A 16,865-nucleotide genomic window follows, 5' to 3' on the forward strand; every position below is an offset into this window, starting at 1 on the left:
TTTAGTGAATAATTCAAATAACAAATAACCTTTATTTACATCTCAAGAGCTCATCAGCATACACTTTGTTATTTATGATTTTATAAATATAACCTTTACCATATTAGAAAATATAAAATATTATATTTAATCTATGAGTGGTATAATCTTAAATAAATTAAAAGACTCCACCTTCAATACAGTGAGCCAACTAAGTATAACTAAATATAAGGTCAATTACACAAAAATCTACTTCTTATGCAATGGAAGAAGATTATTTAGCCCCCACAATAGCAAAAAGTAGTTTCCTTCCTTATAATGATGACAAAGGGATTAACGTGCAAGTTCAATTTGAAGGACTAATATGGTTCCAAATATGTATGGTTCCTTTAACCTAGTCAAGACACATTGCCAGGTATTTCAATTAATGTGTACCAAGGTCACAAAATCAATTCCTTATCAGGCAAAAACACTCATACAGTAAATTTTATTTTCAAACCATAATCTCTAAATTAAATCTGTGTACCTAAAAAATACACTGCAGAAACTCAGTCATTGGGTTTTCTCCCTGATGGCATTTTCACGAATGGCACAAGGCTTTGTATGCTATATTTAGCCTAAAATGTTGGTTAGATTCTGATCTTTATAGAGAAAATCATTACCTCTTTCCATGGCAAATAAAGGACCAAAGTATTAATTTCCTCCTTAAAATAAGTACAAGGTTTGAACAGTTCTAACATTCTGACTTCCAGCAATTTATTTGGAAACTTTTAAGCAATTATAAAGAGAATCTAGGAAACTGTATACTAACCCAGATTTCTTGGTAATATAAATCATCTATCTGAAAATAAGATTGAAGAAAAATTATGTTCATATGGAAAATAACATTACTTTGCAGGAAATCCCATGTAAAGGGACTTTGCAAGAATTGAGCTTGTCTGACCAACGGCACTCAAGATAATCACATTTTTAATGAAAATTCTTTGACTTGAATATAAAATACCACCATCTATCACATTCAGCTCTTTCCCCATATTCCGAATGCTCTGTACACATTTTTTTCTCCTAATATTCTCATTCTCACTCTATGCACAACTTCACATGAAGCTACAGTAATTTAAGGTGGCACCTTTCACCTATGCTAAATGGCAATCGACCAAATTAATTAAGGGAGCTAAAATATTTCAATAATCTTGTTTTAATGTTTTAATATTTAAAAAATCACAACTTTTGTGCCAAAGGAGTATGCTTTGTTTGATTTTTTTTAACAATCCACATGTTTAATACATTTATATAAATGCTGTATAATATATACGACATAATGGCATTCTCTCATACAGCTGACTAACAAATTATACAGATTTATTGTAACTTCAGATTCTTGGGACCGATTTGATGTTTGATGATTGATAAAACACAGGATATAAAATCTTATCTCTGTCAGAGAGGAAGTAAAAAATTATCTGAGATTATACACTTAGAGTTTCTCAAGCCATTTTCCCCACATTCTCCTGAACAGATAATCTTTTAGTTGATTTTAGCACTGATAAACAGAATGAAAATAATCTTTCCCAGAGAAGAAAGTGAGTAATACTAGGAGAAAGTTAAAATACATTTTTTTTATATTTAAACAAAACATTTTTGTGAATGGAGATAATATTTTCTTAATAATCTTTATATATTGGGAGTATCAATATTCTTATACAATGATTTAAAGTTGTTGAGAAAAATAATATTTTATTTCTTTTGTTTGCTTATGTAATCATTTATTTCATTTAATCAAATTTAAAGCATGATAACAAATATTATTTTAATAGCAATTTTAACAAAGTGAAGCCTTCATTGTACATATTAATGCAAAAAAGATAAAACCTCATCGTAGTTTTCTGAAGAGTAAATATGGCTTCGTGTAAAGCTGTATTTATAAAGGTTGATTCATCGGAAGGAGTGATAAATGTGAGACAGATATTATGAAAATACTTAGACTAAAATTATTTTTTAATTAAAGAAACAGCTGTGAAAATCCTATTATGATTAGGACTAAAATCTCATTTTTCTGCGTACCAATGATTTCACACTTCCTAGAATTTTTATGAAAAGGCATATTTCATACATAAGATCCACAGGGAAATAACAAAGTGATTCTTGGGACTCGGAAGATTAGAGCCAGGGTGCCTTGAAAGTAGAATACAAGGTATTAGTGCCCATACTGCAACTAACCCTGCCTTAGGACATATTGCTTTCTATTTCATAAAAATGTTCAAAAAATCAATAGTCAATGAAAATTCATTCTTGCATAGTTGATCACTCAGAATGAAGTAGAACAACAAAGATATTACGGAGCAAACCAGTATATACTACTAACTTTGATTATTTATACACATTTTTCATTTGGCTTAATGGGTACTCTGAATTTACAGCAAAATATTTAGGATGAGATTATATATAAGGTAATCCTGGTATATCAGCCTTGTATAATGTGTGAAATTCAGCCAAATCTAAGTGCCTAATTCACCACTCACAGTATCTCAATAAATTCAACAAAGGCAAGGAACAATACAAATGCGGCACCAACCAACCAGAACTGTAGCATATCATAGATTGGATCCAAGGCATTTTGATAGTTTTCAATCAAGAATAACAGCTTGTCATTGTCTTCAAAAAATAGTCATTGTTGGTATTCCCCAATATCTACTGAAAAGCAGACAAACCCCATTGAAACTCGCTCCAATATTGCCTTATGTATTCATGTAAAAATAAAATTACTAGGAGAACATAAAAAAATAATTACTTATAATGAATAGAAATCAAAAAAGGCCTTGCGAAGAGAGTGACATGTAAATTGGGTCTTTAGACAACGAATCTCCGCTTATAACATTCCTAATATTAAAAATGCCCAGGTTCTCCCCTGAGCCCACACACAAATGATCATCTTGCCCCATTTATTAGGCTTGACGCAAAGGTATTTTGATACCTGTCAACATATAACATCCTCAGAATAGAGAAATTTGGCTACAGGTTCCTTTACAGCCGGGCAGTCTGCTCCTCTGATCAGTTTCACTTTTTTATCATCTGTGGCCACAAACACACACTCATCAAAGTTCTTTTGGAATTACAACACAAAAACAAGTTCCATCATGTGGCATTTTGTTCCACTTGCTAGCTACATGGTAATTTTAAAATCACAAGAATCACGACCTTCTTGCCCCCAAAACAGATGTGCACACCATCTTATCCAAAGGGAATACTCTCAATCGCATATACTGTAACAGTGCCTAATCTTCCCCAGTAGGGGAGCAAATATAAAAATCATGGTTTTATAGCCTTCCGTTTGTTTTTAATGGTTCAAGTGACTCCAATATAGTACTTCTCTCACTGATGATATTATGTTTAATACCTTACTTTTCAGCCCTATAACACAGGAGGGCTCTCTGAAGATAGATCCAGAAATTCCTTCCAAGAGAGGAAACCACCAGAGGGAACACTAAATAAAAGGTTTCATTTATGTGCCTGCCTCTACTGTTTTGTAGCTCCTGCCTGGTAATATCAGGAGAACTCTGAGGTCACATCATGGCTAAGCAGGAAAGAGTATCATGATATGTCATGGTCATGAGTGGGAGGGGAGGAGTACAAGGAATAGATGAAAGCATCTCCTGCCTTGGTCTTGCCAGCAGCTCCAGAGATCAGAGTTTAAAAGAACAGTGCAGAACACTGGAAAGTACACTAAGCTTAGAGGCAAGAGATCAAAAATCCCTATGTGGTTCATTTACATATTTCAAATTGAGTCCAAAATCCAAGCTATTTTCCCAAGAAGTGGTTGAACTGGAAATTGCAGTTCAAATAAATGTACAACAATAATAGAATCAAAGAATTTTAAATCTGAGAGGGACATTAATAAAGATCCTAGTCCAATCTGCTCATTTTAGGGAAACTGAGGCTTGGATGCTCTTTGTAACTTACCGCAAGAATCCTAGTTGAACAGGGCTGGAATATAAATAACAAATTTGAATATTTTAGCACAGGAGTTTCAGAATTTACTACCAGAGAACCTAGTTATAGAATGCTAAGTGGGTTTCAGTTTATAGGGCTGGGTCTTAGCTGTTGAGGTATAAATATATAAAAGAAAAATCCAATGATGGAAACCTGGAGGATAAGTCACTGTTTTAGAAATTATTTTATTTTTAAGATCATGACAGGATTTCTACCTTAGACTAGAATTAATCTCAGAAAAATTATAAAGTAGGGGTTACTTTCCTAAAAGTATCACTTTCCATGGCCAATTTTTCTTTCTATTCATCTTTGTGTTTGTACTGTTGGTTTTTCTTCAAAGACTGGCTATCCTTAAATGACCCTCATGTTTATAATTAAAGAACAAGTTGATTATCACAGGTGTCTGTCCTCACGCTTTGCCGGAAAGCCATTACAACCTCTTTAGTACAACAGAATTCAGAACTGTCTGTATATATGGGTCAGACATAACAATTTTCAGGCATTATTTCTGGTGGTAAAGTTGGGGAGAAGGCAGAAAAGTGGCATTGATTTTCACCTCAATATTTCCTTCCAGGAAGATGATCAAGTTTCCTTTGAGAGTATTTTCTTGGGTTTATCTGGGGGCGTACAATGACTGTGTAGACTTCAGAAAACGGCTCAAGGAGTCACCTAGATTTCCACTCCATTTCTGAGAAGTTAGGCTACCACCACCACAAGGAAAAGCCACGATCTTTGCTGTAGTTCTCTGTAAGCCCCGAACTGTCCCTTTTGTGGCATTAGACTCTGCTTTAAGAAATTCACTTGGTAATATGTGGACTTCTCATGGTCTCTCTCTGATTTCACTGTTTTTATTGTCAAGTCACAGTTTGAGGGAGGTGGACGAACAGGAGTTAAACAACCTCTACCTGAGCTATAAATTTTATCAGGATGTTAAAATTTGTATATATTTTGAACTTCCCAGCACTTCTTCCTAAGGTATCTTAAATATACACAGTATGTGTATACATATATGAGAGAGTGTGTATGAGTACGTGTGTGTGTGTTTGTAGTAATCAATTATTGTGATAATGTGGTGGTGAAAAAAGCAGATGAGGGAGGAACTAGAACCAAAATAATTCATTTTTATCTCAATGAGATTCAGTTCCCTTATTTGCAGACCTATCTCACAGAGTAGTCTGAGGATCAGATGAGGCAACAGTTTGAATATGTTTTCTCTGGCAAATTATTTAATCTGTAAATTGGGGATAATACTAACCCTTACTTAAGACAAATGTTGTGAGGATTAAATACATAAATTTATGCAAAATGCTTAGAATAGTGTTGAGCTCACAGAAAGAACTAAAATCAACATCAATATATTAATCTTTTTTGGTTTTAAGCTGTAAATATGAAACACTTATTTAAGCATTAAAAAGACTAAGTAAGGAAAAAGAGAAATAATGAGAAAATAAATAAATAGAACACTGGATAATTTACCTCTAAAATAACCAGGAGTTGGCTATGAAGTGTGCTGATGCCCTATAAAACTGGCATTCCAGAACAGAGGAAATTTTATAAATTTTGCAAAATAAAGTTTGAAAGCTTAAAATATAGACAAGAGTATAGCTATATGAAAGCAGAAAATTGGGACTCAGTGAGTCATTTTGTGGTATTGGAGGTGCTATTTGGACTATCCCTTTACTGTCTTTTCTACCAGTATTTTCTTGCAAAACAACAGAGAATTAAAATGTATGAAAATTCCACATTTAGAGCACAATTTTCATTTAATTTTAATCTCTTAGTAGCGCCTAAAGATATGATGGAACAGAAAATGTAAGATGGTACAGCTACCACGTTCACTTTGCATGTAAAAGAAAACTAACTCTAGAAAAATAATACCATTTTTTATTGTTATTGATCCTTTATCATCAGCAGGCATTATATGACACATACCTACAAATATAGCTACTTTTCTATCTAACTACTTTATGAATTAATGTTTTAGACTGAAGAAGAAAAAGGAAATGGTATTCTTCATTTGAAAAAAAAACCAGGACTCTAATAATGTCAACTCAGATAGTTTTTCTTGTGCATAAGTAGAAAAAGTACAGTGAGGAGTCTTATTTAGGACTGATTTAATACAGAATTTTGAATAACTTTTCTTGATTGCTTAAATTAAAAGAATTAAAAGAACACACAGAAGCTGTTTGTTCATTTTTAGTATTTTCGTTTCATTCTCTGTGTTAGTAGATACCTGATATAACTTTTCTGATTCTAAACATGTAACGAGTTCATCTAGATAATACTGATTAAAAATAATTAAAAATAAATGAGGCTTCTATGTGAAGAAAAATTTTCATGATGCTTCATTATAGGTTACTAGAAAAAATCCAAAATAATATCTTCATATTGAACTCTTCTTTAAGACCTCAAGATATTTCTTAGTTTGTCTCTCATTAATTCTCAAATTGTCCTGTGAGGTAAACATGAAACAGAATGATTTGGAAAAGTGATTTTTGAAACTTAGTCTGCAAAAATGACATTGACGAATCAAATCACAGAAATTTTTAGTTTTAAAACTGTGAAACTGATCGGCAAAACTCAAACAATAAGTCCTTCTTTCTTTATCCTTTTCAAAACAAAATATTAGCTTAAAGAGAGTATTTATAATGGTTTATTGTTTTAATTTTCTCTTCCTATGCATTGATGGAATTTGTAATCTTATGGAGTGGATATTTTTGAGGAAGTTCACCTAATTATTGTGGTAGATTTGTTGTCTCTATTGTGTAACCCTTCTTGTGAACAGAGGAAAGAGGTCATACTTCTAGCACAAGGAAAAGGATTTCTGAAATTGGCAAAGGTATTTTATTTATTTGGATGAAGTTCACAGAAATTATGCATCCTGGAATGTAAGCTTTGGGTTAATTTTGATTATCCTTTCTTAAACAGGTTACCTTTCCCATTCTATACAGAAAACCCCAAGGAAATATAAACCTCACTTCAAACAAATCTGATACATGACTATCTACAAGTACATCCGAATTCATACTTTTTCATGTTTGCAGTACTTTCATTTACCTAAGAAGTTCCTCTGAAGTATGTAAAAATAAGTTTGTTTTACCAAAAAACATTTGCTCCCCCAATGATTTTTAGTAACATATATGTAAAGCAAGATGCATGCATAATATTATTGAGATATATATTTCCAATTCTATAAATATTCTTTAAATATTACCTAAAAATTAGAGGCCACCTCTTTCTGAGGACTGTAATTTAAAAAGAAAGAAAGAAGGAAAGGAAGGAAAACTGGCCCAGTACTACTCAACTTTCCTAAGTTTCAGTACCACAAAAATGTAATAAACGTAAAAGGACAAGAAAAGTTTCAGAAAAACTATCACTCCTGATAGATGATTTCTGATGAGAACTGAAAACAAATATTTAAAAGATAACTATTTGAAGTTAAGATGAAAAGAGACAAGATTTAGAAGTTGCTATGAAAAATAGCTTCTCTAGCAGGACCGGAACCAAGGTTTTGATCCACTCTACATTCTGGGTATGTAACTTGGAAGTTACATATCTATTCAATTCAAAGGTAATTTGTGAACTTCCACTTTGTTTTTGTTGCAGACTGTCTCACTGAATACATAGACTAACTTTTGTAAGCAGACTATTTAATTCATTAGGATATGGTAAAACTAAACCAATGGATGATCATTTTTGGTAACAGAACTATATGTTGTTATGCTAAGTATTTCGGAGTACCATTTTTGTAAGTTACAAGTATGAAGGGATAGAATGAATATTGCAATTGCCAAAAAGAGTATATGATTTTGCCTCTTTCTCAGTCATTTTTTAAAGTAATTATGATGTTCTATCACACAAGAAAATGCTTGGTCTGTTTTTTTTCCCTACATTGTAGATTGTAATGGTTATTTTATAAAATGTTTGCATTAACAATTGCTTTGTGGATGTATTTCTAAACAAGCTGGTGCACACTTAGAATCTATTTCAACAATGTATTGGGTTTATTTTTGTTACTTTTAAAGCCAAAGGTATTAACTGTGTCCTTTGGAAGTGGATTCTTGTAGAACAGGTAATGTTAATGAGATGAATGTATGAAAATAATGCACCTATTTCTAAACAAATAAGAGAACAGATGCTTCCAAATGAGAAGTAACATCTTGAAAGTTAACACATTTCCAGAGATCTTGCTATTATTCAAAATATCCCAAAAGTTTTCAAATTATCTTTACTCCACAGTACTCATGCCAAAAGATTCACCTCATATTACGTTATAACCACACATCCTTTTTTAAAAAGCTAAGTAATCATTCCCTTTACCAATAAGATTTGCCTAAAAATTTCTCTTAGCTGTTTCTGAAAATTAAATCCATTCTCAAAATCTCACTGCCACTGAGGATAGGGGGAAAAAAAATATATATATATATAGTAAATCTAAAGTAAAGATCCTAATACATTTTTGAGTCCTGGTAGCAACACTGTAATAACTGAACAATCTTACAATGGAATTTAATTGACTGAGGAGTGGGTAATACCCATTAGCACTTTGATTCTGGCTTGCTTTTAAAAATCATTCACAGTATTTTAGTTACACCTTATAAGAGTCAAATGGCATATGCATCTCTATCTCTTATATCTAAATGCAAAATATCATAAAGAAAACATGAATATGTAAAGAAGAATATGTAAAGGAGAACAGTTAGAGTTATTTTTCAGTTTACATTTCTATTATGAAAATTATCACTTCATTAAATATTTAAAACTGTGGATGTTATTTGTAGGAAATACTTTAGGCAGTGTAGCTAATAGTGTTAACTGATGTGCAAATATACATCAGACACACACATTTTGCTTTGCATCTGTTCTGATTACTGTTGGTTTGCCCATTTCCATGAGCATCCTCTTTCTCACTAACGAACAAACTGTTATGGGAGCACTCATGTGTCCTCAGCACTTATATTTTTGCCCAGGCAGAATCATGCTAGTGGATTATTTTAATACTTCTTCCACATTCTGAATCCACAGGCTATTTCTTCTTCCTAAATCTTAGATCGCTATTGTGGCATTGTTTCCTATACCTTTACTAGTATCATGTTGCTCTCTAGTTTACTGTGACATTCTTCCAGTTGAGTTCTACAAGCAAATATATGGTAATTAGACTAGTCAGACACACAGAAAGAGAAATATCACATGTTCTCACTTATTTGTGGGAGCTAAAAAAAATAAAATAAAAACATAAACAACGTGGAGGGGGGGAAGAAGACAGAACAATTATAATTCCTTGAAGTTGATACGAGAAGCAAACAGAAAGGACATTGTTGGGAGGGAGGGGGGAGAGGGGGGAGGGAGGGAGGCTTGGGTAATGGGCCACAATCATCAACACATTGTATATAGACAAAATAAAATAAAAAATAAAAACCCTGCTTTTTAAAAGTATAATGTGTCTCCTTGAGTACAGGCACCAAAACTTTATTATTTTCTTAGTAATGTTTCATAATAGTCATGTTCCAAGCTAAGAAAAGGTTTTTATACATGTGTACAAACTGTCAGTTACATCCTTCTTGACCCTTTCTGTGTTTACCTGAGGCAATTGCTTTTCTTCTACCCATTCTGATTCCATAAAACTCCAAAGAGCACAGCCCCCAAAATGAGTTTATCTGGGAGTAGGGAGAATATCTCTTCCACGCAGCCTCACACCACAGCTGCACTGAACTACGTGTTTCCTTTATTCCTGTTTCTACCTTCTCATAGCTCTGTTTATTCCAGCTCAAGCAATGTAATGCTTTAGATATACACAGATTTTCTCAACACTTTTCCAACCTTCCCTCCTTATTTTTTGAACATTTTCTTAATTATCTGGGGGGAAGGGATCTTTCAGTCCTTAGGTTTATGACAATCATGAACCAAAGGGAAATCAAAAAGTGTGCTGAATAGCATAAGGAATAGCTTGTTTGAACATAAGGAATATGTTGCAAAACGAAAATAGCATTAGCTTTAGGGTTAAATATCATCAACAATTTCAAAAGCCTTTAAATGTACCCCAGTATTTCTGCACAAACTTCTCCTTCTCTTTTCTTAAAATGCCCTCAAACATCAGCATAAAAACAAATTCACAAATAAGTTCCCATTGATATCTCAATAAAGCTGTTAAAATAATAAATAAATTCCTATTAAAATGACACTGTACTATGCTAATTATGTCAGGTGATTAGTAATATGTTGACACGTATAGTGATCTTGAGAAGACTGAGATCCCAGAATTTGAGTCTTAGTTTTATCACTTAGTCTTGGGACAGTGGGAAACACATTTAAGCTTTCAGAGTCCTTTGTCCTTCATATGCAAAAGGCTGGCTGTAGCATGGGTTCAACAGAAGCCAGCTATGACTCGTAATAATAACATTTGTAAATAAAGGATGGCACCTGTCCTTTTAATTACAAAAGCTTAATATGAAAATTAAAGATATACTGGTTAGAAGTGGCATAAACTACAATGCATTGTACAAATATGAAGTACTATTGTTTTTACGTGCAGGGTAAAATAATCTTTAGTGGGTTGATCCTTGCTAATGCATTTTTCCTCTACATAATAGGGTCATCTTCCTAATACACATAATTTATCTTGCAATTCAGCTACTTATTACCTGCTAATCTCTTTTGACCAATGCAATAGTACACATCCCGACTCCTTGACTAATTGCCCTGTGATGTAATCGTGCATGAAATAATTGAAGCTTCTTCAAAAAATGTCATACATCTTCAACTTATAGACCTTTGTTGCTGCTGATTCCTTGTGCTTACATTCTTTTTGCCACTTTGTAAATCTTGATAAATCCTATTTATTCTTCAATTCTCACTTTAAATGTCACTTCTACTTGGAAAACTTCTCTGCAGTTGGTTGTGCATTTCAAATTTACCTCTATTCATACCTTTTACAGCATTGCATCATAATCATTAATATAGTTATCTATCTGTCCCACCACATACACTGTAAGTCAAGGCCAATTTTTATTATATGATTTCAATCCAAAAGCATAGCAGTATCTGTTAAGCAGAGGCCTTATGGTCAAACATATTGACTAACAGTACAGGCTGTGGAATCGTACAGACTTGTACTCAAATATTGGCTCCATCACTTCTTTGTGTATCTCTTGAGCTGTTCACTTAACCTTTCTAAGACTTATATTTCTATAAGGAAATATCCTTATAGATAAAATGGGAATAATGATAGAGAAGGTGTTGTGCTAATTAGTATCTTGGACTCAGTGCACAGTAGATATTAGCTATTTCAATGATGAACGTGATGACAATAATGATGATGAAGGTGCTCAATAAATATTTTTCAATAAAAAGATGATTAAATAAAATAAATTCACTACTATTAAAACATTTCTATGGGACCATGTAATCTAAGTTCTAAATGACTGTTCAAAACTAGTTATTGTTGTACATTTAATGAGGTTGGGTTATTACCATAACATTTATTTGGTGCCTCTGAGACAGCCAAATTTTATGATGATGATGATGGTGATGGTGATGATACCAAAAAGACAACAACTTCTGTTACTAAAGAAGTAGGCATCCTTTATAGCCAAACTCCTATCCAGTCATTTCTTCCTGACCTGATACTACCCTTTAAAAAAGATAGGATAAGTGGGGAATCTCTTTACAGATTAAAAAAAAAAAAAAAAAAAAAAGCCAACAAACAAGTCATCGAACTCAAAAACACAACCTTGACTCTTCAGCAGTTGAGAATACAATGTTTTAAGTTTAATTCTAAAGAACATATTAAGTACACCTACTGAAAAAAATATCAAAAACCTGTCAGTGAATTAATAAAAGATGAAAAAAGATGAAAACCAGTGTTTGAACAGTTTCAAGAAGATATTACAAACCTCAGATAATAAATATTAAAACAAGTGAATATGTAACTTTCTTTAAATAGAAAGGAGATAAGATGAATTTAAAAAGAAAAAACAAATCCCATTACAAATTGTGTTCTGTGTGAAAAGAAATTGCAGGCCAGAAGGTCTTGAAGTATTTTTTTTTGATGGAAAACATGTTCTGTTTTTTAGCTGGCTATTGACTCGGGCAGCAGGGGAAGAAAAAACTGTATTGGATAATAGAAGATATGTTTTTAAAAGAAATCATTTAAAACATCATTATAAGCTGGTTGGTTGCTGAAGGTCCAAACAGGAAAGTTATTGATGTTACTAATGGTAATCATGACAGCTGAGAAGTATCTGAATAACACAAAGGCAATGATCCTTATGAAGTGCCATGGTACAATTGGTAATGATTAGTGGAAAAGCACACTAATATATGTGATGTAATGTTCTGAAGGTCATTGAGCTATCAACTTGCCATAATGCCATTCAATTAAATACACAATAAAAATCTAAGATTATTTATGGAAAGAATTTTGTAGTGCTTGTAGAATAGCATATTACACATTCTGGTTGTATGTACAAGTAGAAATGCCTGATCGAATGCACCATTAAGCAACCATAGCTTTGCTGTACATTTTTTAAACATTAAACTAATTACGTGGAGGTTTGGTTTTACTATATACTGCATATTTAATCTTTTTAAAGAGGCTTTCAAGTTGAATCATGAGATATAACTTGTTTCTGCTATAAGAAAACACATGCAATATTAACCATGTAAAATATCCTGGCTTAATTAGAAAAAGTTCATTCTATCTTAAATATATTTAGGCATATAATACCACACAGCTCTAATTTGAACTTGTCATTTAATTATAGTTTAAAACGAATTTATATGACTTGGAACTTTTTTCTCTCTTTGTGCCTCCTACACTGAATGTTGCTCTATCAACCCAGTTAAAACTAGCCTAAAAATTAAAGAGAGAACAAGAGATTGAGTGAGATTTGAGGTGGGGGAAGGAGCGGTGGTAGCGGTGGAGACAACAGACAAGAAATCACTTAAATTTGATTACTAGATGGCGTTCTGTTTGTCAAGTCAATGGGCTAAAATGCACCCTAGAAGGACCCTTTCTAGTATTCCCTCTTTATGATCTAGCATAAAGTTCTACAAATGGAATCTACTTTTTCAGAAAAGAATGTCTTCAAAATTCTCTTTCCACTCTCTTACTCTCTCTCTCTTCATTTTCTATGTCCAGGGTATACATGAGAAAACCTCAAATTTCTTAATATCATCTTCAAATTTAAGTAGTCAAGAATAAAGAAGACATGTGAGGGCAACACATACCAGTATAGTCTGGACTTAATGAATTCTCTGCTCTTTTGCTCCCAAAGTTATTGCCTCTGCCCTCTGCACCTGGGTTTTCCAGTTTAAGTTCAATCTTTAATATTCATACCCAAAATAAGAAATACATTAAAGTCATTAAAGATCATATTAATGACTTTTAACTTATTAAGTGTCAATAATCAAGTATAAACTTTGACATGGGAAGTTCAAACTTAATGTTTAGTTAATTGAGATTTTTTCAAATAGCATGAAATCAAACAGCATAACATAAAACAAGTTAGTTTCTGGAAGACAGAAAAGCAATCACATCAGAATTTAATCTTACAATAAAATCCAAAAGAGGTAATAAGAATTGTTTACCTTTACAAATTGTGACACCATTTCCTGAATATCCCATGTTGCAATAGCAGGCTTCAACTCCGTCACGTATTTCACATTTTGCATTTGGGAGACAAGGTTTCTTGGTGCAATTTTGAGTATAGAAACAATTCAACAAAGTGGAGAAACCCACTAAATAAAACAAAACAAAACAAAACAAAAACACTTCTGAAAAAGAAAAAGAAAAATCTCCACCCATTGTTGAGTTTGAGTACAATAAATACAAATACTCTTTTTTCTTTCTGTTTAGATAAATAGATTATGAAAATTTCCCAAGGGAGCATTTAGCTAAATAGCACCACTAAAGCAGGTAAGCAAACAGATTAAGGCATTTAAAAAAAAAAAATTCAACCTTTATCCAGTAAATGTCAACAAAACTAAAATGTATAACCACCCAGCTTTATAATAAAAACTGTGTTCCCAGATCCAGGTACCACGTTGATCCAGTATCATCCTTCATTTTGAGGTGAACTACTTTTAGAGACAACTGTGTAATTATCAAGCAATTTCCCTCCTCTGGCAGTAATTTTGTGCAGAAATCAAGATAAATTGAATATTTAGATCTTTCCAAATTCAAGTCAGTATGATTTTAAGATGATACCTGAACATCTATGAGGACAAACGCAATGGCTGTAGCTGTTTTCTACTGTGTTGTAGTGATAGTTTTTAATTCTGCCTTTTTCAAAACAAAATATCTTATACATTTTCTTCCATTAGGGGAAATTAAAGCAAAACTCAACATGCTGGTCAAAGATTGATCTTCCAGAAATGGAACACAACACAGACAAGACCAACAAAAATGAAACGAAACACAGAACAAGATGTTATTTCAGAGTTATTTAAAATAAAGTTGGAAATGATATTGTGTGGACTGTTAGGAAAAAATAAGAAAAAACACAGGAATTTCCTTTTTTAGTGTTATTCCAGGTCTTCTCAAGAGAAGTCTTGGAGATCAACAGCTATAAATCATGCAAGTCACTGTTCTGAAAACAGTCATCTGAGATAAATTGTCCTTATCTGGTACCAAGAGATTCTTAAACATTTTATTCTAAATCCCAGCCTCGCATAGGAGTGTACATACTGTCTAAACCAGAATTAATTTCAGCTTCAGAGATGTGATTTATCATCTTTCTGCACAGCATCATCAAAATGGTATTTTAAATGAACCCAAAGTCTGGGCTGGCGATCCCTTTAAAATGCCAGGAAACCTCCCACAGGTGTTAATGCTTTGGATTTCTCAAGTTTCTTGGGGGGAGGGGGGACGGAGTAAAGGTCAAAGTCTGACACTTTAGGGACTTCGTCAGGAGGAATAAAAAGCTAACAGTCCCCGAGCCTTGACTATCCCGAGTTGAAAGGCCAAGGAGAAAAACATCCTGAGAAGTACTGCGTCAGTTCTCCTTAGAGACTTTGCCAAATCCACTTGGCACGTGAGCTTCTCCTTGCAAAATCCCGTTCCCTACAAATGATCGGGTCCTTCCAGCAACTTTGGTGACCAGGGACGCTGAGCACTCACCGAGGAGCGGGAGGAGTTTCATTGGCAGCGGCCGCGGTGGTGGCGGTGGCGGTGGCGGTGGCGGTGGCGAGGAGCGCGGCTGGGTGTGCGGGGCCGAGACGCGGCTGGGCGGGCGCGGCAGGGTCCCGGCTCCGTCCCCGGTGACGCACCGGCTTCCTCTGGACACTTTCCGGCCTCTTTGTGTGAGCGTGTGTGTGCTAAGCCCTGAGTCTGCTGGCCACGTCCGGCCTCCAGCGCGTGTCCCCAAGCCACCCGCGCTCCTTCCCCTGCTTCGTGACTACCACGCGGATCACTATTGCAGACCCTGTGCAGGATCACTTTGCCCCCGGGCGCCGCTCCCAGAAGACCACCCTCCAAGCCAGTGCTAGAAAGTGAAAGCTCTCTAGTGACCATAGGGTGGCCATCCTAAAGAAGCATCCGGAACTCAATAGGTTTTAAGGATCCTCCTCCCTGCCACCTAAATTCCAGAACGCTTGCCCCCCCTCCCCCCGCCCCCACTAAGAAATCTTCCTAAAGAACAAGGGGCCAAGAAGTAGGCAGGAGACTTGGGTCCACGCAATGGGACATTGCCAGTACTCAGTGCTCAGCTTGCTGGGACTCAAGGTTCCAGGGTGTAAAATACAGACATAGTCTATCTTGCCTACAGGTTAGGATTGTACTTAAAATGACTGAGTGGAAAATAAACCAGCAAACAAAAACCAAAAAAGCCAATTTTCAAGAATTAAACAGCTATGGAAGTACAAACTGCTGTTTTCCATTTCTAACTAAATAATAATAATAATAAATCCACCTGTATTCCCTCCCTCCACCCCCAGAACAATTGGTGCATCATGTATGGTTTTCCTTTTGCATGTTAATATATGAGTTGATTATGTAGAAACAGATGATTTAGGTTGGAACATAGAAATGATTCTAGCTTAAAAAATTAAAAATAACTGGTGGGCAAAACTAATCTATAATGACAGAAAACAGATCGATGGTTGCCTACAGATGAAACGGGGCTGGGAGGTTGATTGCAGAAAGACACAAAGGAAAATTTGGGAGTAATGGCAATATTCAATAATTTCATCAGGATGATGAGTGCATGCATTTGTCAAAACTTATCAAACTGTATTCTCAAAATTGGTGCATTTTATTGTATGTAAGTTAAATAAATTGTATTTCCTATAAGTTTAAATAAAGTTGATTTAAAGAAAAAAATGACTAATGTTTGTGCCATCAGCCTAAACCATTAAACATTTGGGCACACCGTTGTCACATTCCATTTCTATTCTGTTTCATGTAACAAGCGTCTACTGGGAGTCCACGTTGCATAAAGAGCACGCTCACAGAGATGAACAGCCATGTCTTTGGACTCCAAGGAACTTACAACTAAAACTAGTCACAATGACACAAGTCACAAAGACACAAGTGCTTATGTATCGACACATTTCCCTCGCTCTCCACAGCATTTTTCTAGACCTTTTCCAGCTTTATTTAACAAGGGCAAGAAGTTCCTGAGACCGGTGTCACAATAAATGAGGCAATGAGGAACCAAGGTGTTGTGTGACTTGCCCAGGGTCACACAGCTAGTCTACGTGACTGGTCTTGATTCAAACCCAGGCTATTCTGCTCTCAGTTACTTTGCTATATTCCTTCTATAGTGACACCACCCTCAAGAGATTGTTGCAAAAGAGGAGTTATCAGATACTGCCATTCAGGGCATCTGAAAAGGTGATTTGAACACCCTAAATGCCACAAAAAAAGAAGTTTGGACTTTATTCTGTTGATAATTGTT

The 16,865-nt window shown here is 34.4% G+C and overlaps 1 protein-coding gene across 2 annotated transcripts in view; it reads right to left on the reverse strand.

Moving 5' to 3' along the window:
- ADGRL4 (adhesion G protein-coupled receptor L4) overlaps positions 1-15,159 on the reverse strand; it is a 109,259-nt gene extending 94,100 nt beyond the window's left edge. For both annotated transcript variants that reach the window (XM_063106098.1, XM_063106099.1), the window contains exons 1-2: positions 15,089-15,159; positions 13,558-13,707 (exon numbers count right to left, since the gene is read on the reverse strand). In XM_063106098.1, the coding sequence (XP_062962168.1) occupies positions 13,558-13,707; positions 15,089-15,110 (172 nt within the window). In that variant the 5' untranslated portion in view covers positions 15,111-15,159. The remainder of the gene's footprint in view (positions 1-13,557; positions 13,708-15,088) is intronic.
- Between the last annotated feature and the right edge of the window lie 1,706 nt (positions 15,160-16,865).

Source organism: Cynocephalus volans, chromosome 8 (genome assembly GCF_027409185.1).
Source record: "Cynocephalus volans isolate mCynVol1 chromosome 8, mCynVol1.pri, whole genome shotgun sequence".
Lineage (NCBI taxonomy): Eukaryota > Metazoa > Chordata > Mammalia > Dermoptera > Cynocephalidae > Cynocephalus > Cynocephalus volans.